The sequence below is a fragment of the Neopelma chrysocephalum genome, unplaced genomic scaffold, assembly GCF_003984885.1.
Source record: "Neopelma chrysocephalum unplaced genomic scaffold, ASM398488v2 Primary Assembly neopelma1_24, whole genome shotgun sequence".
Taxonomy (NCBI): Eukaryota; Metazoa; Chordata; class Aves; order Passeriformes; family Pipridae; genus Neopelma; species Neopelma chrysocephalum.
The window spans coordinates 11,297,192-11,321,785 of NW_020897693.1; the positions used below are offsets into that span (position 1 = coordinate 11,297,192).

General features: G+C 43.0%; 1 protein-coding gene across 5 annotated transcripts; it reads left to right on the top strand.

Moving 5' to 3' along the window:
• Positions 1-747: 747 nt before the first annotated feature.
• CUNH11orf24 (chromosome unknown C11orf24 homolog) lies at positions 748-24,594 on the top strand. Of its 5 annotated transcripts, XM_027703553.1 has the most exons (7): positions 1,055-1,192; positions 2,010-2,132; positions 6,171-6,267; positions 6,649-6,697; positions 18,564-18,802; positions 21,489-21,605; positions 22,757-24,594. In XM_027703553.1, the coding sequence occupies exons 5-7, from the start codon at positions 18,646-18,648 to the stop codon at positions 23,914-23,916; spliced, it is 1,434 nt and encodes a 477-aa protein (XP_027559354.1). In that variant the 5' UTR covers positions 1,055-1,192; positions 2,010-2,132; positions 6,171-6,267; positions 6,649-6,697; positions 18,564-18,645; the 3' UTR covers positions 23,917-24,594. The 5 variants fall into 5 exon arrangements, with proteins under 5 accessions (XP_027559370.1, XP_027559362.1, XP_027559354.1 ...); XM_027703569.1 differs by lacking the exons at positions 1,055-1,192; positions 6,649-6,697 and adding an exon at positions 748-820; XM_027703561.1 differs by lacking the exon at positions 6,649-6,697 and having other exon boundaries at positions 1,049-1,139.

Below are 24,594 nucleotides of genomic sequence, written 5' to 3' on the forward strand. Positions count from 1 at the left end.
GCCCTGGCAGATGAACCTTAGGATTAAAGGGTGGGCTCAGTTCAGCGCAGGCTGTGTCTCACCTAAAAAAATCCATTGCGCAGGCTGGAAAGGTAAAAGACCTTTCCCCAAATCTTCGTTCGCGAAGACTGGCCATTACTTACTTACATTACTTACTATTACTACTTACTCTCAACTCACGAACCCTTCGTTATATTTTCTCTCCTCTGTCCAGTTGCTGAGGGGAGTGCGAGAGCAGCTTTAGTGGATACCTGGCGTCCAGCCACAGTCAACCCGCTACATCAGTGGACTGACTGCCATGTCTAGTAAACTGGAGACTTGCACAGAGTATGAGTTATATGAGAACATTCATTCCTAGATTATGATGGAATATATGTTTTTCACAGTTCAGGGTAGCAAGAAGCTGTTATCCTGTACATTTTCCTAACTTTTGTTCCTGCTTGTTGGTGATTATGAATCATAGAATGGCGTGGGCTGAAAGAGACCTTAGGGATCACCCCGCTCCAATCCCCCTGCCACGGGCTGGGACACTTTCCACTAGACCAGGTTGCTCAGAGCTCCATCTACCCTGGCCTCGAAAACACGGGCAAAACGCGTTGGTAGTGAAGGGAGCTTTGACAAAGCCACTCCTACTGCTGTTCCACAACTCGCAGGGGGTGACGCCGGAGTTCACGCTATGAAAAACCCAGGAGGAGGAGGAGCAGAATACCCTCCTGCGAGCGCAGCTTGTCACTGCTGTATCCTAGACCGAACTCTTAAAACCCCACGAACCCTAAGCTGTGGAGCACGCTCAGGGTAACTTAAAAATAACAACAGCAAGGTAATTCATACACAATTTCTCACAGGGACAGCACAGGTCCCTGAGGGGCCGGCGCACGCGTCACTTCCGCGGGCGGCCCCACCCTCTGCCCCCGGCGCCTTCCCGGGGCCTTTCCGGGGCGAGACGCGAGGGGCGGGGCCGCGCGAGGAGGCGGGGCCATGGCGGTAGGGGGCGGGGCGATAGGAGAGCAGGCCAATGGGGTGCGGAGGGGCGTGTCCGGGGCGGGGTTTGGCTGTGGCATGTGGCGGGGCCGGGGTCTCCAGGGATCTTTCCCATCCCTGCTATTCCCTGCCTTTCCCTGCCCGCGGGGCCGCACGGGGTGAGCGCCTCTCCTGCCCCACGGCCGCGTCCTCCGCCGGGCTCCGCCACGTCGTGAGTTGCGGGCGGTCGGTGTCTCGTCCTGGGCCTGGGGGAGCGCGGGCGGGAGGGACGCGGTGCGGGGCGAGCGGCGGTGCCGGGGCTGTCCGGGGGGGCCGCGGAGCGGGAGTGGGTTGGGCGGCGAGTAGCCGCGGCCCAGGGGCGAGCGGGAGCCTCGCAGCCGCTCCCACGAACTGCCACATAAGTTGGAAGTAAATTTGTCACAGGAGTTGCGAATAAATTTTCCGATAAGTTGCATTTCCCCCCGGAGCAGCGGCGGGAGCGGTGACTCTGCTCCCCTGCAGCGTGTGGATGCTTGTAGATGATTTTGTTCCTGGGGAGGTGGGAACCGGGAAAACTGGGTTTCCTTGTGGGGAAGAGAGGTGATTGACTCAGCAAGTAACTCACTGCCTGAGAGTAACATTTTTAGGCCCTGTGGACCACCTCAAAGGTACGGTGTCCTTAGGAGACGCCACCCTTATGCGTGGCATCACTGATATGTAAATATATCGTGTGTCTGTATAAGTAAGGTTGAGTGTGTACAGTTGGGATTACCCTTGAAAGTGGCATCCTGCTTTGTGTGGTATCGCACTGAAATCTTTCACCTCTTTTCCTACCTTAAGTAAAGGTTTTCAGAAGGTTTAACTGTACCCTGGGCAATGTTAGCAAGGTGTCAGCTGGAATCCAGTAAATGGTAGGAAGAATAAATACTGTTCTTTGACCAAGCTCTCAAATACAGCATCCTGTGGGGAAATCCTATTGCAGTGGATCTTCTGATGGATTCAGCAAATCCTTTCACTTTCCCCTCTGTCTCCTAATCTTTGTTTTTTAGGATTGGCAAAGAAAACTCATGTTACAGGATCCTGTCAAGTGAAGTACCTTGATGTCCTGGATGTTAGCTGACTGAATCTCTGCCAGGCTTGGTCATGCAACACCACTCCTGTTTCCTATTAAAGTGAGTTAGCTGCCTGCTTACTGGAGGAACAAACCCAAGAAACACTAGTCCTTTGCACCTTAAGCTAAATTGCAATGCACCCTTGATGAGTGAGGTAAACTCGCTGATAGTGAGCATTTGGTGCCCTTTAGACCTCAGAGGGTTTGTGATAGAACAGTAGCTTTGAAAACTAGGCAATGTGTGTTGATTCAGTGTTTCTCTCTCTGCAGTGCATGTATTTTTGTATTAATCCAAACTGTCTACCATAATCAATCACTACTATATAGATTAATACAGTCCATTATATGATAATGGATAGTTTAGAAGGAATCTATCCATTTTTATTAGCTTTCATGTCTGTAGTAGATTAGAGAATGTGCTGTGCATTTTTGCTGCTTGGTTCTAGGTTTTATATATATATATATATCATGTATGTATACACACATGTATTGTTTTAGTACTTTTCTGGGAGAAGTTCCAGGCTACATGCCTCTTAACATGTTGGTGAGGACATCTTTATTTTTTTGTTTTAATTGCAAATTCCCTACTGGATTTATAAACCCATCTGCCAGAAAACAGACTTTGCATCTGGTTATCTGCTATTGAAATTCTAATTGGCACATCCATACAACCTGAAGCCTCTGCCTTCTAAGGAAAGTCTCCTGGCACAGACTTTTTGAAGGCTCTGGGAGTAATTTGCAAAAAAAATTTCCAGCTACGGTGATGAAAAACATCGATGCTGAATGCCTGATAATGTATCTAAAATGTGGAGATGCATACCTTGGATTACAGGGTTAGCTAATGTAACTACTTAGAAACATACTAGCAGACTTTTTCAGTTGTATGTTACTGACTAAATTTTCAAGGGAAAATATTGCAGGGACATTAAGGAATGGAGATGTTTGTTTAAAACAGTGCGTGTTGGAAATGTCCAAAACTTTGCTTGAAGGAAGTGTAAAGAATTGATTTGTTTGGATAGAGTTTCTTGCCTTTTTTTTTTTTTAAAGCGTGGATAAAAATTTTCTCCATGACACTTTTAGTATACAGTTCTGCTGATGTTTCCCCATGCTCTGACACATAGTTAACTCCACACTTGGACTCATCATCCACACTTGGACACAGTTTTATAAACTGAAAGAGCCATTGAGCAAGTCCAGCTAGAGTTTATGCCAGCATATTTGCAGTGAAGATTTGTGGGGGAACCTAGATGTAGGAGGAAAGAACTTGCTGCTCTGCTATGTTCCCACAAACCAGGGTATTGTAGTGTCTGTTTCATCCTGGCCGCTGTGCGTGTTCTGAGTGATGCTGGGCTTATGGCTCAGAGCAGTGGTGGGGATGGCTGGGTGTCATGCACATGCATTTCCTTGTATCCCTCGTCTCCGTATGAAGATGTGCATTACCTGCGTGTGAGTGCTGAACAGCCAGGCTCAAATCCATCTGCTCTGACCGGTTTCTTCTCTCATCCCTGGACGCCACATATAAGCATGTTCAGACATTGCTAATGCAGTGCGTTTTAGATTTATCCTTGCCTTTTAATTGTTGCTTTGTGTTTGATACAAACTTCTAATACCAAAAGCAATTATGCACTGGGAAAGCCAGAGGAAAAAGCAGTCAGTTCACTGACACTTGCATATAGATCCTCGGCTGCTGTGCATTGCTACAACTCCCTTGCAGAGCAATGACAATCCACACCAGCTGGCCATTTTCCCTTTTAGGTGTTTAAATTGGGATAGGATGCCTTTCTTAAGGAGATGTTTGTCCCTGTGTACACAGCTGGTACAAAGTCCATTTGTGTGGTAGATGAGAGACCCTTCCCACCCCCTGTTGACACAGTAATTGTTGAATGAACCTCTACGGTTTATGCTGCACCAGGAACCAGACTAGGTGATCATTGTGGCTTTTTTTCCTCCTGCCCTTAAAAGGACCGTGAGGGCAATATCCCTGCTGAGAGCGCTGTTGCTGGATGCCATCTGACACTGTGCTCTGGCTCATCAGGGTTGCTTCCCTTTCCAACTTCCAGCCTGTCTTGCAGGTGTAATCCTTTGTCATACCTCACCTGTCAATGATACCCAGCCTGCTTGGGTGTGGAAGGGGCTCCTCCCGAGGCTGTTGACCTTGTTGACTGGGAAGCCAAGAAGTCCTGAGAGGTATTAAGGATTTAACACATTCGTTCCTCCAGTAATTTTTGGTTCCCTTTCTACAGCTTAGACTTGGAGCAGTCAGTGGGGCTTGTGAATTGATAGGTGGGGTATAAGTATGCTGCTGGCACTGCAGGGACAGTAATAATGCTGAAAATTGGTGCAGGCAGGACCTGGTTGCACACTTTGGAAATGTTGTTCGCAGCTCCTCCAGCTTTTGACTGCTGGCAATCCAAGTCAGTCAATGTGCAGGTAAGGTGCCCAAGGTGCCTGTGGTACAGCAATTCATTCAGGAAAGGACAACTTATCGCCAGCATGGTATGGGGACCCCTTCTTGAAGGAATGTTTGCATAGACCTTGCTGTGTGTTCCTGTAAACAACTTATCCAACAAAAGCAAGTGGCAAGAACTGCAGAAGTGGGTTTTAAAGCTCAGTGGAACCACATGATTGCCTTGCTGGTGTGTAGAGTAGCATTTAGCTGAGGGCTCTGCTTTGCTGTTACTGTGATTTCACTGGAATGAGGTTTCCTTAGGGCAATTTTGAATGTCCATCAGCATAGGTGCAAAACTTCTGACAGTCTTCTGTTGCCTTTGCTGGCTTTATTTTTCTTTGCTGTTCTAGGGCATGGCCTCAAGGATCAGGTCTTGGGTTTCAGTGCTGAAAGGTGGGCATGCTACTGCACTGATACCAAGCTGGTGCTGTGTAGTCTTTGTCAAGCAAAATGGGGCTGAAACACTGTCCCCAGTGGCTGCAATTGCCATGGTGGGAAAGCTGGTCTTTAAATGCACTTGGCAGAATGTGAGATCTCTGGATTGACAGCATGTGAGTCTGGATTCTCCATCATATCCTTTCCTCCTGTTTTACATGATAGCTTGTCAACTGTTTGGAGACCACACTTGTTTGTTTGTTTTTTCTTGTAGGACAATGTGGTTTGAAGAAAGGAACAGAGGGCAGAGAGCCAGGGATATGGGTACTTGTTTATTTGCAGCCAGCTGGACTGTCCCCCAGTGCATGTGACAGGACCCACAGTCCATTTGTACTCTGCTCGAGGAACCAGCTGGTCCTTCATTTGAGCAGGAAGGTTGCACAGTCAGTGCAGGTTGCAGTTGTGTGCCTGGATTATCTCTCTACATCACCACAGCTCCTGACACCTTTGCGTGGGGAGTCTCAGTTAGGCTGTGTCCTCTAAAGGACAGCTAAATTGTGTTCTGCAGACGTGGCTATGGAGTGTCCAAGCCCCCACAGCTACCTCTGTTATTCCCTAAGTACACAAAGAGGGAAGGAGAGGTTGTCTGTGTGCAAGAGCCTTTTATTAATTTATTGAGACATTCAACAAGTCCTCTTCACAACTGTCACTGCTTCTGCTAACAATGACTGCCCAGGAGGGCATTGGGATTGCCTTCCCTGGACTCCATCTGACTCTGACTTGGTGCCAGGCCTGGAGAACTGCTTATACAATAGTCCAGGAAAACACTTGAGCATGTACTTCTGATGTACCCTGGTGTCCTGGTTTCAGATTTATTAAGAAAAAGAAAAAGGTGTGGGAGTGGAGGGGAGTGACTTGATAAAATTTGCATTGAATTTTACGTGTATGCTTGGTTTGCATTTATATTTGTTTGGCTTGGGGAGACTTTGCAGCACTTTAGCTAAATCTGGTTTTAAATCCACTTAAGTTAAACTCCTAGCACAACTTGTGTGTGGAGACCAGGATGAAATCTCATTAATTTTAATAGGATTAAGCATGTTCTTTTGCTGAGTCTTCCCCTCTATCTTTTTTTTTTGTTTGGCTTCTCTGTATTAAAAAGCAGGATAAACCTTTGTACTCTTCCACCTCTTTGTGAAAATGCTTTATCAGTCTCAGAGAAATGTCTCTCTGGTTGCATACAATAATATTTTACACATTTTTTTCCTATGCTTTCAGCTGTAGTCCTACTGCATCCAGGCTTTTATTGGCTTTTGCTTCCCCTAAAGGCACAATAATTCCTGGCAGCAAGAAAACAGTTACAAGTGTTTGCATGGTAAGTTTCTACACTCAAAATCATTATTTTTCCTTTTGCTCTCTCTGGATAGATTTGAAACTGCTGTAAAACAAGTCAATTAGTAGAGAGAAACTCTGTAGAAGTCAGCAGGAACTGAGCATGTGCAGATGGGTGAGGGCAAAATTAATCCCTGTTCATGAACTGGGAATAAATTGAAGAACAGGAAATAAAGGTAGAAGTGTTATGAATGCAAATTGGTTGAAGGGAAATATTTGGGATCTGTCTAAGATTAAGCAAACCATTAATTGGAGAAGAGGCTGTTTCGTGCGTTTGTGTTACCCTTTCATTTCCTCATTTCTCAATGTACATCATGCACTGAATGTCAGTATTATTTTGATTTGTACGCGATTTATGTTATAGGAACACTCCTCTTCCACCTCTCCTTCAGAAAAGACGAACTCCACAGCAGGTATTTCTGGATGTTCCTGAGATGCTCTTAATGGCACACTTAATAAGCATATGCTTTCATAGGAAAAGTAAACTCTCTTGTAGTTATGTACTAAGCTGGATTTCAAGAGACTTGATTTTCATTTCCAGCTCTGACTAGTTCCTGTAGCTATACACAAATGACTCAGTCTTCTCACACCTATAAGATAAGGGAGGGTTGGTCTATCTTACCTGCACTCCACTCTTTTGAACTGATGCCCTGTTGTTCCATGGGCTGGTCTGTATTACAAAGGTTGGGCTGATGTTTTTGTCTCAGCAAAGCTCCTTTCTATCATCAGTCCTTGTGATGAAACTTTACATCATCAGTATGTTGTCTTGCTGGCAGTAGCATCTAGATTTAAATTCCCGTATCTAATTAAAAAAGGAGAACGTAGTGGAAAAAAGCTTTCTGGTTTTTTTTCCATACAATAAACAGGAGATTAGCTTATTAAGGGGGCTAAGGAAGGGAGTTTCTGCTGAATGAGAAATGCCCAGTGGTATCTTGAAATTCTCCATGTCCAAGCAAAGAGTATTTATTCCCTAGATCATAGAATCATAGAATGGTTAGGTTTGGAAGTGGCCTTAAAGATCATTTGGTTCCAAACCCCCTGCCATGAGCAGCGATGCCGCCCACTAGACGAGGTTGCTCAGGTCCCTATCCAACCTGGCCTTGAACACTTCCAGGGCTGGGGCATCCACAACTTTTCTGAGCCCATGCCTCACCACTGTCACAGCAAAGAATTTCTTCTTAACATCTAATCTAAATCTCTCCTTGTCCTGTCACTATCTGCCTCTGTAAAAAGTCACTCTCCCTCTTTCTTATAACCCCTTTTAAGTACTGAAAGACCACAATGAGGTTTCCCTGGAGCCTTCTCCAGTCTGAACAGCCCCAACTCTCTCAACCTGTCTTCATAGGAGAGGTGCTGGACACAGCACTCCAGGTGGAGTCTCACCAGAGCAAAGTAGAAGGGCAGAATCACCTCCCTCAATGTGTTGCCACGCTGCTTTTGATGCAGCCCAGGATACAGTTGGCTTTCTGGGCAGCAAGCACACATTGCTGAGATATGAATTATATCTTCATCTATGATGATTTCTTTTTAAGAGTTTGCCAGCAGTTTATATTTGTGTTGTAGAAATGGCAGGATCCATGTGTTCTGGCTGTGGTGGCCATGAGATGAGTTGGCGTGTACTGTGGCTGAAATGCATCATGGAGAATGTCTGGGGTAGAACTGACCCTAGTGGCCACGTTTTGGTTGGTGAAGCCAGCAAGGGAATGCAATGTCATGAGCCTGCCAGCAGTTACATGACTCAGTTTTATGCAGGTCACAGGTTCCACTAGTTCTGCTAGACTTACTCTCATATATAAAGTTAAACCTGCTTTGTGCATTTGAATAATTACTGCCAAAGACAGATCTGCTGATGTGGAAACAGCTGATAATGTTCTTCAGGGACACTTGCTGCTTGAGTTTGAGAAGCACGTGGTCTGAGTTGAGCTGTAATGCAGGTGGCTTTTGTTACCAGCTGACTTGATAAGCAAAAGCAGGAAGTTTTGTTTGTTTGCTATTTAGCAAATAGCTTTTGACTGAATCCCATATATCCGTAGATTCCTGTTTGTTGCTTTTCTCTCACTGCAAAGGGAGCAAGGTTTTCTAGGCTTTGAAAATCTCGTAATGTGTAGAAGCTGGATATGTGTTTATGCACTGAAATATATTCAGTGAAGTAGCAGAAGTGAATTTCTGGTGCTGATAACTCATCTTCATAAGGAATATCTGAATGAAAGTGTTTCAAAATAAAATATAAACAGAAAATGCTGGTGAGGTGAGGTGGGTGTTTTGTGAGTTTTGGTTGCTTTTTTTTTTCCCCTGCAGGTTTTGGCAATATTTGTAAGCAGTTCTTTCTGGGTGTTATGTTCTGCACTTCGTCCTTGACCCCTCTGAAAGTTGAAACAGATGTCATGCAAACTGTGGAATAGGCAAGCTGTCCCTTGGGAACTGACCAAAAACTGCAAACCCTTCTACTGAATGAGCTCTTAAGTTATTGCATGACTTGTGACAAATTTGTTTACAGTAAGTCGGTAAGATTACACCTGCAGAGGTCCCTTCTGGAGTTAAAATACATTCTCCAAAATTGTGATACACAGCTGACTCAAGCATTCCCATTTACAGTTGTTCTAAGCAAGATATCATAAATGCCATCCAGCTGTAACACTGCATTTCATACGGCAATTCATCTGCATAAAAGACGTCTGGATGAAGGACAGAAATTGTAAATATGTGTACAAATTTATTTCGGTATTTTTGTCTCATCTCCAGGAAAGTTATTGCTGGAGAAAAGTGTTCTAAAAAGCAAAGACTGAAGTGGTGGGCATGCAGTGTAAATGGCTAGAGATTGTTTGATGTTGTAGATGTTAATATGCATCTGTGTAGGTAGAGAGTTTTCTGTACTTGTATGTCAGTGCTAGAGGATTTGCTAAGCAAGATGTGACATGTAATTCCTCTTAGATGGCTGTCATAAAAAAAAAAGGCAAACAAAACCAACTCCAAAACCCCCCAATGCATGCTGAGAACACCTAATCCTCACTGCAGTACAGTTTTTCTGCTCCGTTATCTGCTTGGAAAGATTTACCTTGTGATACGATTTCAGGCAATTGAAGTGAAAGTGCCTTACTGTAAAGTGGCTCAGGTGCCCGAGAAGCTGAATGCTGAGACAGAAGCTGGATTTTGTTGGGAAGCTGCTGGAGGCAGAAGCACTGTTTTCTAGGGCAGAGGAAGCCTTTAATTTCTCCACACTGGCAAAGGAAAGTTGCGAAGGTACTTCCACTAAGTCCTGAAAGTACTTGACTGTTTGGTTACATGAGTGAAACATAATGTTTGTGGTAGTTGTAATCTCTCTTGGTTAGATGGTGAGATTCAAGTATCCCCATGGAATAGTTTTGGAATTCTCCTCAGTGACATCAGCAGAAGACAGAAAGACAGACTTTCTTCTATATCAAGCTCAGAAAGGTTCAGAAGAACCTGCTGCTACCTGTACTGTCCCTCTTCCATCAATGAGGGGCTCTTTGGTACAAAGACGTGTGTACTGGAAAAGCTTTGAGGAGCTCAAACCAAGCTTATTTTACTTTGACTTATTTAGCAGTTTTTGAGCATCAAGACTCAAAGCTTAAATGAGTTCCCCTGAAACTGAAAAGAGGGAACCTACAACGAGGTAGCTGCTGCCCTGCTGCCATGTAGGAGACAAGATACCCAAGAGCTGGGCTGAAGCATTTCTGCAGATGCTGCCATGAAGTAAGGAGAGGGAAGGATGTTTTTCCTCTAGGTTCTGATAACCCACAGGTTTACATTCATGTTGGTGAATACTTACTGGCTATGAAGAACCTGCCACAGGGAAGGTCACCAATGTTTAGGAAAGCTGCTACTGCATTTGATTTTTATTTTGTTTAGAAAAAATAGACTTGGCCAAGCTTCCCCACCCTGCCCTGTGATTTCCATGCCCTTCAAGCTGTCAAAATCACAAAGCAAGGAGGCATGCACCAACAAACCTTTTTGGTGTCACTATAAATGTGTTCCTGGCTTGAAGACTTTAGGAAGAATCTCTTGATTTGTGCTATGTATTTGTGATTTATGTATAGTGAAAAGGCCCCCAGTATCATATTGTATTGTGATAAGATAAGCTGGAGTGTCTTTTTGCTGCATCTTACCTGGGAGATCTTTGGTATGAAGCTACCTTTGTTTTTTAACCTGAGTTGTTTGCTTAAAAAGAAGAAACCTCCTATAATCTAGTAGCCTTCAGGATGTTTTGCTTGTGAGGATAAGGGAAGGTGGAGGCACATATCTTTTGATTTTTTTTTTTTTAATTTGTATTTATTCTCTGTATTTCAGGATATGCACAAAGATCCTACTTCCTTGCAGAAAGGAGAAACAGCCAAAAATGCTTTCCTTTCTTCAAGTTCTTTTAGCGCTGAGCAGAAGTTTCCTTTCAGTCATTGCACTGGGACCATGTTTGGCTGTTTCCAGGCTGCCTGAACTTTCTTTTCAGTTTCTGAGCTCCCCACAGTACTGCCTGGTGCTTTTGTAACATAAGGTGCCATCTTTGCTGAAAACCATGCACAGGCTTAAATTCCTGAGGAAAGTTGCAGAACCTTGTGTTCTGGATGGAGATGGGTCCTCTGTTTCTACAGACCTAAAATTAGCGTTATGGCGACATGAACCCATAGAGGAGCATAATGATTTCTCAAAAATATCTGGAGTGAAGGATGGCATTTCAGTGAAATTTAACTTGATCTGTATTGCCAGGAATTTGCTGACTATGGTAAAATTCTGCAGGGCAGGAGGTGGGTGGGTGACCAAACTTCAACATGTTGACAGTTTTACTTGCTCCAAAAGTAACACTTGGTAACTTGTACCTTCAGGCTGAAGTTGCTGCTTGTTTAAGTCTCTGTTAGCTCCAGACTTGTCAGTTTTGAATTTAATAGCACCTCAGGCACAATTTATTCCTGTGCATGTGCACTGTGCTGGTTCTAGCTTCTAATGCCATCTGTCAGCAACCATGAACCACCCTTGCTGCAGAGTGCCTGATTCTGCAGGCACTTAGAAAACCAAAGTCATGAGTTTGCCTTTTACCCTTCTTGATCAACTTTGCTCTGTATTAGATCAATGGCTGCAGAGTTCATGTGGGAGCCACTGGATGGTTCCTTTGAGGGTCTTGTTGAAAGCCGTTTAATTTGAAACACATGGTATGAAATGCCCTACATTTGATCTCCTGTTCCCATGAGACAATACCATGTCTGAAAATTTGCTATCTGTTTCAGGTTCAGATCAGACTAGGGAAGGTTGCAGTTGAGCCATAGTACATGTTTTTATTGCTTGGAGGTATTTTTGTTGACAGATTTATTGTTCACTCACAGCTTTATGTAGTTAGCCTTTGGCAGTTCACTTTTCTGTATATTAAAACTAGATTGTTTCAGATATTTCAAAACAAGGCACAGTTTCATAAATCAAATAGCTATCTGATCATTTTTCACAGGAAAAGTGTCCTGCTGAGTAGTATTTCTCAGCATTGGATGAGAGAGAGGGGGAGAAAGGGAGAAAGGATGATGGATGGGTGATGCTGGTTTGGAGTTTTAGGCTTTAACATTTATTTCCTCAGAGGCAAAGTGTTGTGGCTGTGAAGCCTCAATGGTGACAGTGTGGACTGTCCTCAGCTATGTAATCTGTCTGCCTTGTCACCTGAGGGAGGAATACAGGTAGGGAACAGAGGCACTGAAAGATGGAAATGGGTAAAGCTGGTAATATTTGAAACAAAACTAACCTAAAAAAAGCACCCATGAGCCCCAGTGTAGCTAAATTTGCCTATTGTGGTTTAACTCCAGCTCACAACTCAGCCCCACAGAGCCACTTGTTCAATCCCACATGGAGTGAGGGAGGAAAATGGAAGGGTAAAAGTGAGAAGACTCTTGTGTTGAGTTAGAGTTTAGTAGGAAAAGCAAAAGCTGTGCATGCAAGGAAAGCAAACCGAGGAATTAATTCGCCGCTTCTCATGTGCAGGCAGGTGTTCAGCCATCCCCAGGAAAGTGGGGCTACATCACGGGTAACAGTGACTTGGGAAGACAGACACCATCACTCCAAACATCCCTCCCTTCCTTCTTGTTCCCCCGGCTTTATATGCTGAGCATCATGCTGTATGGTCTGGAATATCCCTTGGGTCAGTTGGGGTCACCTATCCTGGCTGTGTCCCATCTGACTTCGTGTGCACCCCCAGCCTCCTCGGTGGTGGGATGGGGTGAGAAGCAGGCTCATTCCCTGAAGCTTGTAGATGCTGCTGTAAGTGTTGCAGTCACCTTTCCTGCGGGGTGTTGTTATGCAGATTGATGGGAGATTTAACCATAGATGGAGACTACACTACAAATTGAAGGAGGTGGTTTATATTTAGGGGAGGAGAAGATGTATAACTTTATCGCTGCCTAATTAAAATGATTTTGCTTATTGGGCTCTTGTCCTTAACAGATTCTAGTGTGATGCAGTCCATGTAGGCTTTTTGGCTTTGTAGGATTTTTTAAGTCTCTTTTTTGTGGATGTGTATTGGGAAAAACATCAGAAAAGGCAGCAGCAGACCAAGCCTGTGTCCATCCAATACCCTATTCTGTCTGCTGCAGCAAGGAGTATGCTGCTAATGTGCCAGCTCTTCTGTAATATGTGGCCAACTGTGCCGTGTTAACTGCAGAATTGTATAGGAGAGGGAATATAAGCGATGAACTTCTGGATCTGAGCTGGCAATGTTTTTTCTCCGAATTGCATTTCAGAACATGTGTAACTTGCGTACTGCTGTTGCAGCAGATCATCCTCTAATGCTCTGCTGCCCTCATGTCAGCCCCAGGTGTTTATCAGATCCAGCTGGTTGGTCAGCACTCTAGCCTGGCCAATGTATCTATGAGATAGGGCTCATGATTTCTAGGCACATTTTCCTTCAAAACTCCCTCTGAAAGTGTAGAACTGTGCACTTTCCACCTCAGTCATCTTTCTACAGGAGCATTTTGTTAATACTGGAAATAATGGGGGCATGGAGAGCCAGTATTGGGGCAAAAAATGGGCCTTTGATTGTTGTATCCTGGTTTTCCAAGGAAGTGGGAATGCTTCACACTGCGCAGACATCTTAGGAAGTCAAAGGAACTGTGCCCAGACCAGGGACCTAGCAATGTATTTCCTCCTCTGTAATCTGTAATGCTTCTCTGCTTCACAGTCTTTTCATTCTTCATTGTTGGTAGTATGTGACATGTTGTAGAAACAGCTTTGCAGCCTGTCAATAACTTTCTTGGAGAGCCAAAGGAACTTAATGGCTCTAAAGCTGCTGTTCAGAGAATCATATAACTTCGTCTGGTCATGCTCAGCTGACATTGGGTCACCCTCATGTACCTTTGGTGCTGCCCCTTCTGTTTCCAGACTTATCTTCATGTGCATCTTCAGTCTTGGAGAGAAGCTTGGGAAGCGAAATGCTTCTCAGGATTGCAGCGCAGATTCCCTGTCTCCTGTATTCTTGCCTTGATTTACCAAATGAGGTGTGCTTGTCTTCCCTTAGCAAAATCTAGTTGAATTCTGTTTTTCTAAAGAGAGTAATACAGCACTTGTTTAGAGGGCTGACAACACATCAAGTGTTTAGCAGCAAATGCAAGTGGGAAACAGGCCTTTATGTCTTCTCAGTTGGATGGGAAAGTAGCATTGTTGTCTGCAAAAGGTATCCCACCTTTGTTTTCCCTGCTCTGTTGATATACTGAAGCTAGAACATTTCTTTGCTACTCTTTGACCTTATTTCATACCTAGTCCATGCACACTTGTAAGAATGAATTTTGAGGTAGTGTCTGCTGGCTCTTCGATGACAGCTCAAAGGAGCATGTGTTGCACTAAATGATTTGCTTTGCACACTTTGTACCTGTGATCTCTAACACCCACACTCCCTCTTGCCATGTGTTTTTTTTTTCTCTAGTTCTACATCTCTCTTTTCACCCTGGTGCAATCCCTGCATGCACCTTGCAGCTGCTTAACCACGAACAACTGAGTCTGGCTGGGAGGGCATGGAGGCAAGGGATTTATCTTCCAAAGGCTTCTCTCTGCTCTTGAAACATCACCCCAATCATTTTCTTTGAAATAATACTCTGCATTTTTTAATTTGTACAAATTCCTTGTCTTGAGCCCTGTGAGATCAGCGAGAAGGGAGGAACTCTTCTGAAACCCAGCAGGCAGTACCCTCTGGATATGTGTGTACATTGCAAAGTCATCAGTCATTCAGTTGTTGACTGAAAGTTATTTCAGTTATATATGCTAAATTATAGCCACAGATGACAAAAGTGAACTTTGCATTTTTCAAAGTGTAGTCTTTTCCCACATTTTATTTGTTGCTGTCTTCTGTGATTTTTTTTGACTTTTAATTCCCTTGGGGATGCTCTACAGGTGAAGAAGGTCATGCTCAGAGTGTGAATTTTGCCCTGATTTCTCAAAATTACTTCTGATGGGAACAGTAGCATTCATCTCTTCCATCATATTTTCCAGACAGAGGGTGGTTTCTTCTGGGGATCAACACAATTTGGAGAAGGTTTAATTAGTGCTGTTCTGGGTTGTAGGTGTGTGGAGTGGGTGCTCAGTGGGGTCTCTGAGCACATGTGGAGCCATGTGGAACTGGCTAGAAGTATGATGGGAAGGCAGAAATACAGCTTGTTGCTTGTGATTATAAAAGGCAGTTGTTAAATCAGGAAAAGTGATCTGCAAGTAATTGTAACTCTTGTTCTGGATATTTGGGATTGGCTAACGTGGAAGAGGCCAAAAAACCCACATCTAGCTGGGGGTTCTGATATTTAATACAGCATCCCAAGTGCCATTTGTACTGCATTAAAGTATGACTGCATCTGGTTATCCCCTTGCTGGACTTGGAAATGAGCTATTTGCCTGACTGACACACTTATAGTCTGTGCATTATGTTTGTCTACTTCACATGCTCAGTCTGCAACCTGTAAAGGGATTTTTATAATTGGCTAAAGAACACTGATAAGTGTTTTAAGCCTCTAATTTTGGATTGAGTGTCTTAGGGGAGATATTATCTGTTGGCCCCTGAGGAAGACCATGTTTATTGAGAGGGAAAGGGAAGACAAATCTCTTGTGTATGAGCTTGGCTAAACCAGTGCTGGCCTAATCCAGAAAGGCTGCCAGGTACTTTGGAAGAGGTGAGAGTCATGTACTGGGGTTTTGCTTTCCTCTGGAGTTGTTTTAGTCGAGTGGAACCAAAGTCAGCCATGATGGGAAGGACTTGTAGTGAATTAAGGTGGTTGAGGATACAAAATACCTCTTTGAATAGGGGACAGATAGCTATGTTAACGCAACAGCTTCAAGACACTCAGTGTGATCAACATTTAATCTTACAAATATCTGTAGTACTTGGGTTGGTTCAGTTTTATTTGTCCTAAAATACTGAGATTTTAACTATAATAATAATGATAGTATTTATTCATAGATATAATGCTGCTATATCTGCAGTTTCAAAATACAATGGAAGATGTTTATTCTTCGAGGGTGGTTAATGTAACTACAGAATTATTAGTAAAGGTTGGAAAAAATTCTGTAACAAGTGTTAAGTGTTTGTTTTCATTGCTGTTATTCTTTACTAGTTTATTTAAAACAGTATATACATACATTATTGCATAGGCAGTTCATTCTCAGGGTCACTTCTTAGGCTGTAAAATAAAGCTTCTTGTAAACCCTTTACCTTGAAAAGGGACAGCAAACAAAAGCTGCACTCTTTAAAATATAAAATTCACCATTAACTATGTATTTTTTCCTTTTTTTATTTTCTGTGGGTCAAATACTGCTTTCTGCATCTCTGGCTAGGACTGGTGAGCTTTAAAAAAAGTGCAGTTATTTTGGCACGTTGTGGTGGGAGTGCAGGTTGACAAACAGTGCTCTGAGGCAAAGTACTTATAGTGTCTGTGAGGGAACCCAGTTCATTTGCTGTAAGTTAAAGGAATTTTTACTGTTTGCCAGCAATCTGCCTGTTCTAGGAAAAATCTTTTGTGGGCAGAGTTATTTCATGTCTTCCCTTGCTTTCCCACTTGCTCCGTCTTGCCAAACCACAGTTTTCAATTGTTAATCTACAATATATGCTAAGAGTGACAGCAAGAGCATGCTAAAGGCAAACTTGTAGAAGTGGCTTGTAATTTGGAACAGTGGGAAAAGTATTGAAGTTAGCCTGGCTGAATAGCACAAATTAATTACCAATAAATTACCAATTCCCTGACAAAAAACTTGGCGCTGCTTTCCTGAGCAGCCAATGCCAGTGTAGCGTGTTGCCAAGGCTGTATTTGTGTATTGCACAGGTTATCTCCTCTTCTGTGCTGATTCATTCAACTCCTGCTAAGGTGCACTTGGAAGAGCAAGTGATAAGGAATGAGCAAAGTCAGTCTGTGCTGTGCATGTGTAGTGTGAAATGGAGAGAGACCCTGGTGAAGCTGGTGCTGGCTGGACACCAGGCGTAGTCTCTGGTACACAGGACTAGATGGGGCTGCTGAGCTGCCTTTCCTTGCCAAGACTTCTGTTGTTAGGTCAGACTTAGAAATATTTCCAGCTGCCAGGTGGGATGACGCAAGCATGAACTTTTGGCTGCACTGAGAAACCTGCTCACACAAAGCGAGTGCAACGCTGTGCACACTTGCTCCAAGGAGAAAGCTGAACAGGGGTGCATGAGCTAAGGTCAGCAATGCAAGCACCCTACAGCCCAGTCAGTTTGGGCTCCCCTACTCTCTGAGAAAGCAGAAGATATAGAAATGCTCCATCTATTTTCAACAGGTAAAATAACTCTCTTTACTAGAATAAATGGGCAGGAAGGAGGCTCCGAGTTCCTTATGGAATTTGTAGGGTGGCTAGGGAAGCTGAATTTGAGGCACTGCATTTTAGTATTGAGTTTTGTCCCCATCTTTGGCTCTTTGACCGTCCAATGTGGACCTGTATATTATTTGTCCTCTGCAAAGCTTGGGGTATCTTGGGGTTTATATTTCACCCCTTTTCACACAGGGTTATTTTGAAGCTAAAACTGTTGCCCTTTTTGGGGCTTGAGGATATAGAAGAAGAAGGAAAAGTTGGAAACAAAAGTTCCGTGGTAGGAGGCATCAAAATGTTGCGATCTGTGAGTCAAAGCTAATAAACATTATTTTGGGCTTTCTTGGAGGGGAAAAAAGGCTCTCAGTCAGATTCTTAAATTCACAAGTGTAGTTGGGACTCGAGTTGAGAACTCAGACCGAAACTTCTTGCATGGATGGCTAAATCAGGGTCTTACGCACATTACTGATGACTGTTAGATGTTCTTCACTATGATATTTATACCATTCACACATGCTGCTCATTCTGTGTTGTGAGCTGCCTTTGCAGTCATCACATACATCCTTGAGATGTCACACAAAGTTGAATCTCAACACCCTTTGAAGGCTGTGACATTTCATAACAGCAGGATGAGGACTAAAGCTTGCTTCAATGATGAGGAAGAGGGTTGCCCTTAAAAATTACTTAGGGCACAGCCTTAAAATTGGTCTGGTTTGGGCTGAACTGTTTGGAAGCTCATATAAAGCTTTAAAAAGCCTCAGAAACGGGAGGGTAAATCCAGATAGAAGCCGATGATCTGGTCTGATATCAGTGTGAGCTGCTTCAGTGACTTCAAGAATGAAAGCACCTCCATTGGGACAGAGACTTGTGTGTGCACTGATAATGAAGGAAAGACATTGCCTATTGTTTTATGTGGGGAAAGGAAGGCTTGCTGTGGGTGTGAATCTTCTTCATAACAGTTGATGTGTCTGTGTAGTGTCTTGGAAGATCTGAAATGGTGGCTTTTGCTTGTTTTCAATCAAAGCTTCCTGTAGCTGTCTGCAATGAGCAGGAAAATCAAAGCAGAAATCAACCTTTGGTGCTTGGTTTTGACTGACTCTGTATAAAGGCAGGGACAGGACTAAAGTTCCCCATATTATCGGTGTACTTAAGCTGGTGTAAACCCTTCTGCTCAGCCTGGGAACAACATTAAGGGTTCCAGAATGAGTCAAAAGGCATCATATCTGTGCTGTCATATGCTTGTGTGCTTTGAGATTGACTTTGTACCCATGGCTTTTGACTTAAGCTGTTCTTCATTGGGACCTGAGAGAAGAAGAGCAAAGTACCTTTTCCAAAGAAGGAGCCTCTCTGTGAATTTGGGAATGGTCTGTACTCTCCTGCCTCTGTGTCTGTGCTTGTTTGTGGTGTGTAATGATACTTGCCTGCCTTTTGTACTTTTTTTTTTCTATTGCTGCTGATAGGAATATAAAAAGTTTTGTTGTTTTTTTTTTCTAATAGGTATATTGCAGTGGATCTGAAGTTGATATAAGAAAGAATTGCTTCTGGGAAGAGAAGCCTCCCTGTAAGGCCAGCCCTGAAGATGTGGACTGCCATTGTATTCTTCCTGGTGATTTCCTTCTCTATGTGTGAACACAGGTTTTCTGTCCTGAAAGGGAGAGGAGTCCATGTAGTGCAAATAAACAGGCTTACAACTGAAAAACAATGCAGGGAGGCTTGTCAAAGCCCAGATGCTTCAGGTGAGGTTCTTGTCCCTTAGATGTAGTTCTAGCTGGGTTTTCTGTTCCTTGAAGGTCTCCACTGCTCCCCTGACAATTTTCTTCCTTAATTCCAGTTGTTTACAGGCTTTTACAGTTATGCTTCTCTGTGCAGTGCTGTAGTAACTTCTGACAGCTTTGGTTAAATTGAATCCAGAACAACTGTTTCCCAGGGCCCTTCTAGCTTCTATAAGAAACAGCATGCATGTGCTCTTGGTGTGCACTGATAGCGTGCAAGCAGTGTTAGGTCACTTGAATTGAAGAGTGATTATTCCATTCTGCCAGATGTTTGCAAGTAAACAGTGCTCTTGTAGACAGCTGCACTAGAACGAGTAGTCTTTGTTCCCTGCTATGTTTTTCCTTCCTTAGAAGAAACTACTTGTATCCTGCAACTGAGCACAGGGTTAAACAAATCTGGCGAGATGAAAGCCTTCTGCTCACTACCTCTGGGATGTCTTTATAAAAGCATTAAACTTCTAAATGAGTTTGAGTTGTCCTTACAAAGGTCTCAATCCTATCTAGCCACACGTGAAAGCTCAAAAAGCTGGTGATGTTGTGGTGAAGATGAGGCCTTGGCTCAGGTGGATGAATATCTGACATTCAGATTGTTAGGAACATAATAAAGATGCTGCTTTTAATGGCCAGGGGTTTCAAAGCTGTAGTTCAAACATGAGACATTCCTTCATAGTGGAAAGAAAGTACCTTTATAAATTGTTTTATTTAGGAGATAAAGTAAGGGTGAGTTTGTTTCCCAAGGCACCAGAGCTGTGAAAACTCCAGGTTCTGTTTTTTAAGGTGGTAAACCCTAGACAGATGGCACGTTCACACTGACTGTGCTGACACTCAGGGTCTGTAGCACTTCATGTTGGTGTGCTCCACCTGAGAATCTCTAAATTCTATGCACGTGTCATCTTAACCTTCTGATATATTGATAGGGTAGAAAAGGTCATCAGCTGCCTTTTCCAGAAGAGAAACATAAAGAATTTAGTTAGTCTGCAGTCAGGGCTGCAACGTGATTTGGCTGCGTGGTTGGCCCTGTTGCTGACTTTAAGCACTTAGTTGTCTCCTAATCTGTTAGTACAAAATAAGTCCAGTTGAGTGTTAGCTTCCTTGAGCAGAGGGTTTGAGCCTCTAGAATTAGTTGACCCATTCCGTTTCAGGAAATTACACAAGACTGAACCCAAAAGCATAAACTTTTCCAAGTTTTACATTCTGTATTAAACCTACTGAAGCAGTTTAATTTCTATTTGTTACTTGATGGCTGGTCTGTTGCATTACCTGGTGTCAAGGGAGGTGGAAAAGATAGAAACTCTTGACATAAATGTATGTGCAGAGAGATCATCTGGAAAGAAGGACTTGAAATGTCTTTTTTTGTTATTAGCTTTAGGTTTTAAGATCAACTTTACTGATCTCGTTCTCCATTCCCATCTTCCCCAACAATATTTTTTTTGTGCTTTCTGTCATTACAGACATGAGACCTGAGGCTTAGTTGTCAGAATAGTTACACATATGTAACTGTTGGTAAAGAAGCAATAGATATTATTTTTTAAGATATTATAGTTTTAAGTTGTAGTCTACAGTTGCACAGGGAGATGTCTTCATAGCTACATTGCTTGGAGAAGTGGAAAAATAACATTCCCAGCTGGTTAGGCACTCTTCCGTAGATGTAATTTGTACCTTTGCTGACATAACATCAGTTACTTATGGAAGCAGTGCAGCTACCACAGCAAAAAGGGACCTTTCGAAGTTCCCTGGTCCAACTCCAACTTAGATCTGTCTGTTCAAGACCTGATGGAGAGACCTCTCTGGCCCCTAGCCCAGTGTTGGAGTGCCCTTTTGGTAGAAACTAACTTTTCCCCTTGATGTTGAGTTGGGATTTGCTGTAAATCATCTGCTTCGGCCCCTCAGACGTCTAATAGTCTTCCTTGGACTCACTCAAGTATTTCAATACCACTCTTGTAAGCTAGAGAACCCAAAACTGGGCATAGTGTTTAAAATGCCTCCTCAGTATTTGTTGGAGGAGGTTCATTCCTTCCCTCAGAGCTTGGTTATGTATACGTAGACATGTAGAAAGAAGTTAGTGAGTTCAAAGGGATGCCAGGAAAGAGAGTTCTTGCTGTGATGAGTTTATTTAACTTGTGTTGGGATTTGACTTAGTAAAAGACAATTTCTGTGATGGCTCCCGTGGCTAATGGTATCATTGTTCAAAGAATGAAGAGTAAATTTCTGTGTAACTCCAAGCACTGAGGCGAGAGCTGTCTCCTCTGAGTGATGACATGGATGTCTACTCAGTTTTGGCTCATTTATTCTTTTTTCCTCATTAAGATATTTAGATGAATGCTAGCATTTACATGAGAACAAACTATAGTGCACTTTCTTTGTCCCTGCCTGGGTGAGTGAATTGCTGTTGTTAGATGTTGGTACCAGAAGACAAGCAGGTAGGTAGGCTGCAGCTGCTATATTGATTTCATTGGCTTTCCAGTTATTTTCGCCAAGGCTGAGCCAGGATCCTTTTAAGGGCAGACCTTTTAGATATTGTGTGGGTTTGGGTTTTTTTTGGTGGTTTTTTTTTGTTTATTTGTTTGTTTTTTCCAATTCTTTAATTAAAGCTATGAAGCGAATGTTTGGTATGTTTTGTGTAGCAATGCATTTTCTCTGCTGTTTTCAGGAAACCGTCACTGTAATTGGTCTATGCCCTACCAGAACCACTGCATCTTCTTGCAGTGTCACCAGCTGAGTGTGTGCCAAAATGCTGGAGAACAAGACATCAAAGATCTACTTGGAGGTGAAGCCATGTTTCAGGTTCCTGGTGAATCCAGGATCCTGGTTCTTTTGCTTTAAATGCCTGTGTTTAGACCTTAATAGGCTTTCAGCTGAGGGAGATGGATTGTGAAATGCCTGTAGGATAATTCTGTAGGTAGAGTTGATTGAAATAACCACGACCTAAGGTCTCTGGCACCTGCATGTGCAGGCTGTGTCTTTGAATAACTTTTGTAACTGTTACCGAGTAACAGTTTGTTTCCATGTTGAAGACATCATTCATTCAAGGCATTTGCATGCCACACGCTGTCCTTGTGAAAATAAAGTCATAACAGATGTATTTATAGTTTTTTCAGAGAAGGGAAAATGTCTTGGCATTGTTTTTCTCTCAGATTGCCAGAATTTTGTTCCAGAGTCAACAGGCTGCTTCTATAATCAGAGCAGCAGTTGCTCATGGTGACTTTCTAGTGCCAGGGTATTGAATTTTAATTGAGCGACGCAATAACAAAATGAAGCTTATTCGTAATTGAGGAACCAACCTTTTAAAGTATGCTTCAAGAAATCACTGTACCCAAGTTTAAAAAAGAGTTTGTTCATGGTTCTTTTGGGTTGGCGAAGGTTTCTCTGCAACATACCAACCAAACCTGTGATAAGCAGATGGGGTTTATGTCACTATAAATCTTGCACACTAGTTGTGAAGGAAATTATCCTGATGTAGGGAGGTGTAAGTGGGAATTTCTGCCCAGTTTTGAGAGGTGAAAATTATGAATCTAAGCCCAAAGGCTTTATCAATGATGTGTAACTTTGAAAGCATGAGTCTTCTTTTCAGGAGCTGACATTTGTAATGCTGCTCCTGTTGATAATGTGCTTCTGCATTGTAGCTCTCTACTTGATTACTCCACTTTTGTGAAATTAATTCCCTAGTTGGGTAAATAGTAGAGGTCTGTGGTAAAAAAAACTGAACCAAACCAAAAATCCTCAAAGGGATTATGTGCAATAAAGACAGGGCAGGGGGGCTGAGTTTTTGTGTTCTTGCTGAATTCAGGACAGATTTATTCCAGTTGTACTATGTCTACTGCAGAATATGTGTTGTGGTGTGCATGTTGGGGGGTTGAGGTTAGATTTGAGCTTGAGAATTTTATTCTTACAAAATTCATTGTTTTTGTCTTTTTGAAGAAGTTGTCAGCGGGAAATGGGAAACAGTCCTGTTTCCCCACCAAAGCTATCCACAGAAAAAGGAGAGGATGCTGAATGCACAGATTGACCAACACAGTGTGGAAAACCTGTTTTCCTCAACTGCTCAAACTCGCAAAATTCATTTGAGGCATTTGCTTGGATTTGAGAATGGAAATGCCACAACAAACACAAGCAAATCAATTGCAAGCAGTGCTACCACCCCTACTGCCCCAGCTGTAACAGCAAACATTACCAATGGAAGTGTCTTCATTACCACTTATGAAACAACTGCCAAAGCTTCAAATGCCCCTGGAGGTTCTAATACCATTGCTAAAACCATGCAATCCACTGCCTTTTCTCCCACTTCTGGTAACATCTTTTCTTCCACTTCCAGCCATGTCACCCAGATTGTGGTCACCAGCCAAAAATCAGGAAATAATAGCTCTGTCTCAGTATTGTCCCCCACTTCTACTTCTGCTCCCCTCACTGTTACTTCTAAGGCAGGTACTCAAACAGAGCACTCTAACCCAGCTACCATCACCACCACCAGTGCTCCCCACTCTAACAGCTCCACCACTGCTGGAGCTGACCTGAAGACACTGACCACAACATTGACCACCCTCATCCCACAGGATGCAAGAACATCTTCCACTGCTTCCAGTCATACCATGACACTCAAACCCTTGGAGAGTTCTCACTCTGTGAATCCACTGCATGCCAGCACACTGCCAGATCTAAAGCCAGAAGCAAGTACAACCACAAGATCCTTGAGTGAATCAACTTCTCTTCTGGGCTCCACAAGAGGTACCATGGTTTTAACTACAGCCTCTACAGTGGAAACTACGACTGGGCACAGCATAAACTCAACATCTGACATCTTTTCAACAACCATGGCTCCAACAGATGCACCCAAAACAACAGCTTTGAACCTCACAGAAACTCAGGACAAAGACAATGAGTATCTTCTCATTGCTGCCGAGCCTCTGACTCAGTACTTGGTGGATAAAAGTTCACTTCTTGCAGTGCTTTTAGTTGGTACGGTTTTTTTCATAACTGTTATAGTTCTTTTTCTCATGCAGGCCTATGAGAGCTACAAGAAGAAAGATTACACGCAAGTGGATTACCTGATCAATGGAATGTATGTGGACTCAGAGATGTGAAGGGGTGGGGATAATACAGTGGGCAGAGAGGTGGAAAGGAGTTTCAAAGTCTGCCTGACTTGTTTTTCCTTCCTATTTGCCTATAACACAAACTGAAAGTGCTTCCAAATTTACTTCTAGTGCAATTGAGGAGAAATGCCATGTACTGTATTAAGAAGAAAAAAAATAATTTTTTATTTAACTGTGCAACAGGTTGCTGTAAAAACATAAAAAGAGGAATAATTTTTAACATTTTCATAATGCACAATAGCTTTGGCCATTATTTTCATTGCAAAACAAACCTAAAAAAGGGTAAGCTACCACCCTTTGAAAATGCTGTAGCGCTTCTTCAACTGTGCAAGTTGAAGTTACATTGCAAGTTCCTCGTGTTCCATTTGTTTCACATGTGCTCCTTGGAAAACAGAGCAAAGGATGCTGTCACCTTTTGTGAAGTGCTCCCAAACAGCCAGATGAGAAGTTTGGAGTATTGTTGTAACAGGGAACTTTTAATCCAGTGTGTGTCATATTTCAGTATGCTTCTTGCTTGTAAAGAGGTCTGTTTACAGACCTCTTTACAAGTAAACCCTGTTTACTGCTAACCTAAGATCTCTTTTCACCATGGAGTGGATTACTGTGCCTCTGCACTTAAATGATCTTATTTTTGTATTCAGTTAATAAACGGGACCCTGGAAGGGCATA

Bases quoted from the DNA above. Each gene is read 5' to 3' on its own strand.
- CUNH11orf24 (XM_027703569.1), top strand. From the start codon at position 18,646: ATGTGGACTGCCATTGTATTCTTCCTGGTGATTTCCTTCTCTATGTGT. The intron at 18,803-21,488 runs GTGAGGTTCTTG...TGCTGTTTTCAG, and splicing joins TCAAAGCCCAGATGCTTCAG to GAAACCGTCACTGTAATTGG. The intron at 21,606-22,756 runs GTGAAGCCATGT...GTCTTTTTGAAG, and splicing joins CATCAAAGATCTACTTGGAG to AAGTTGTCAGCGGGAAATGG.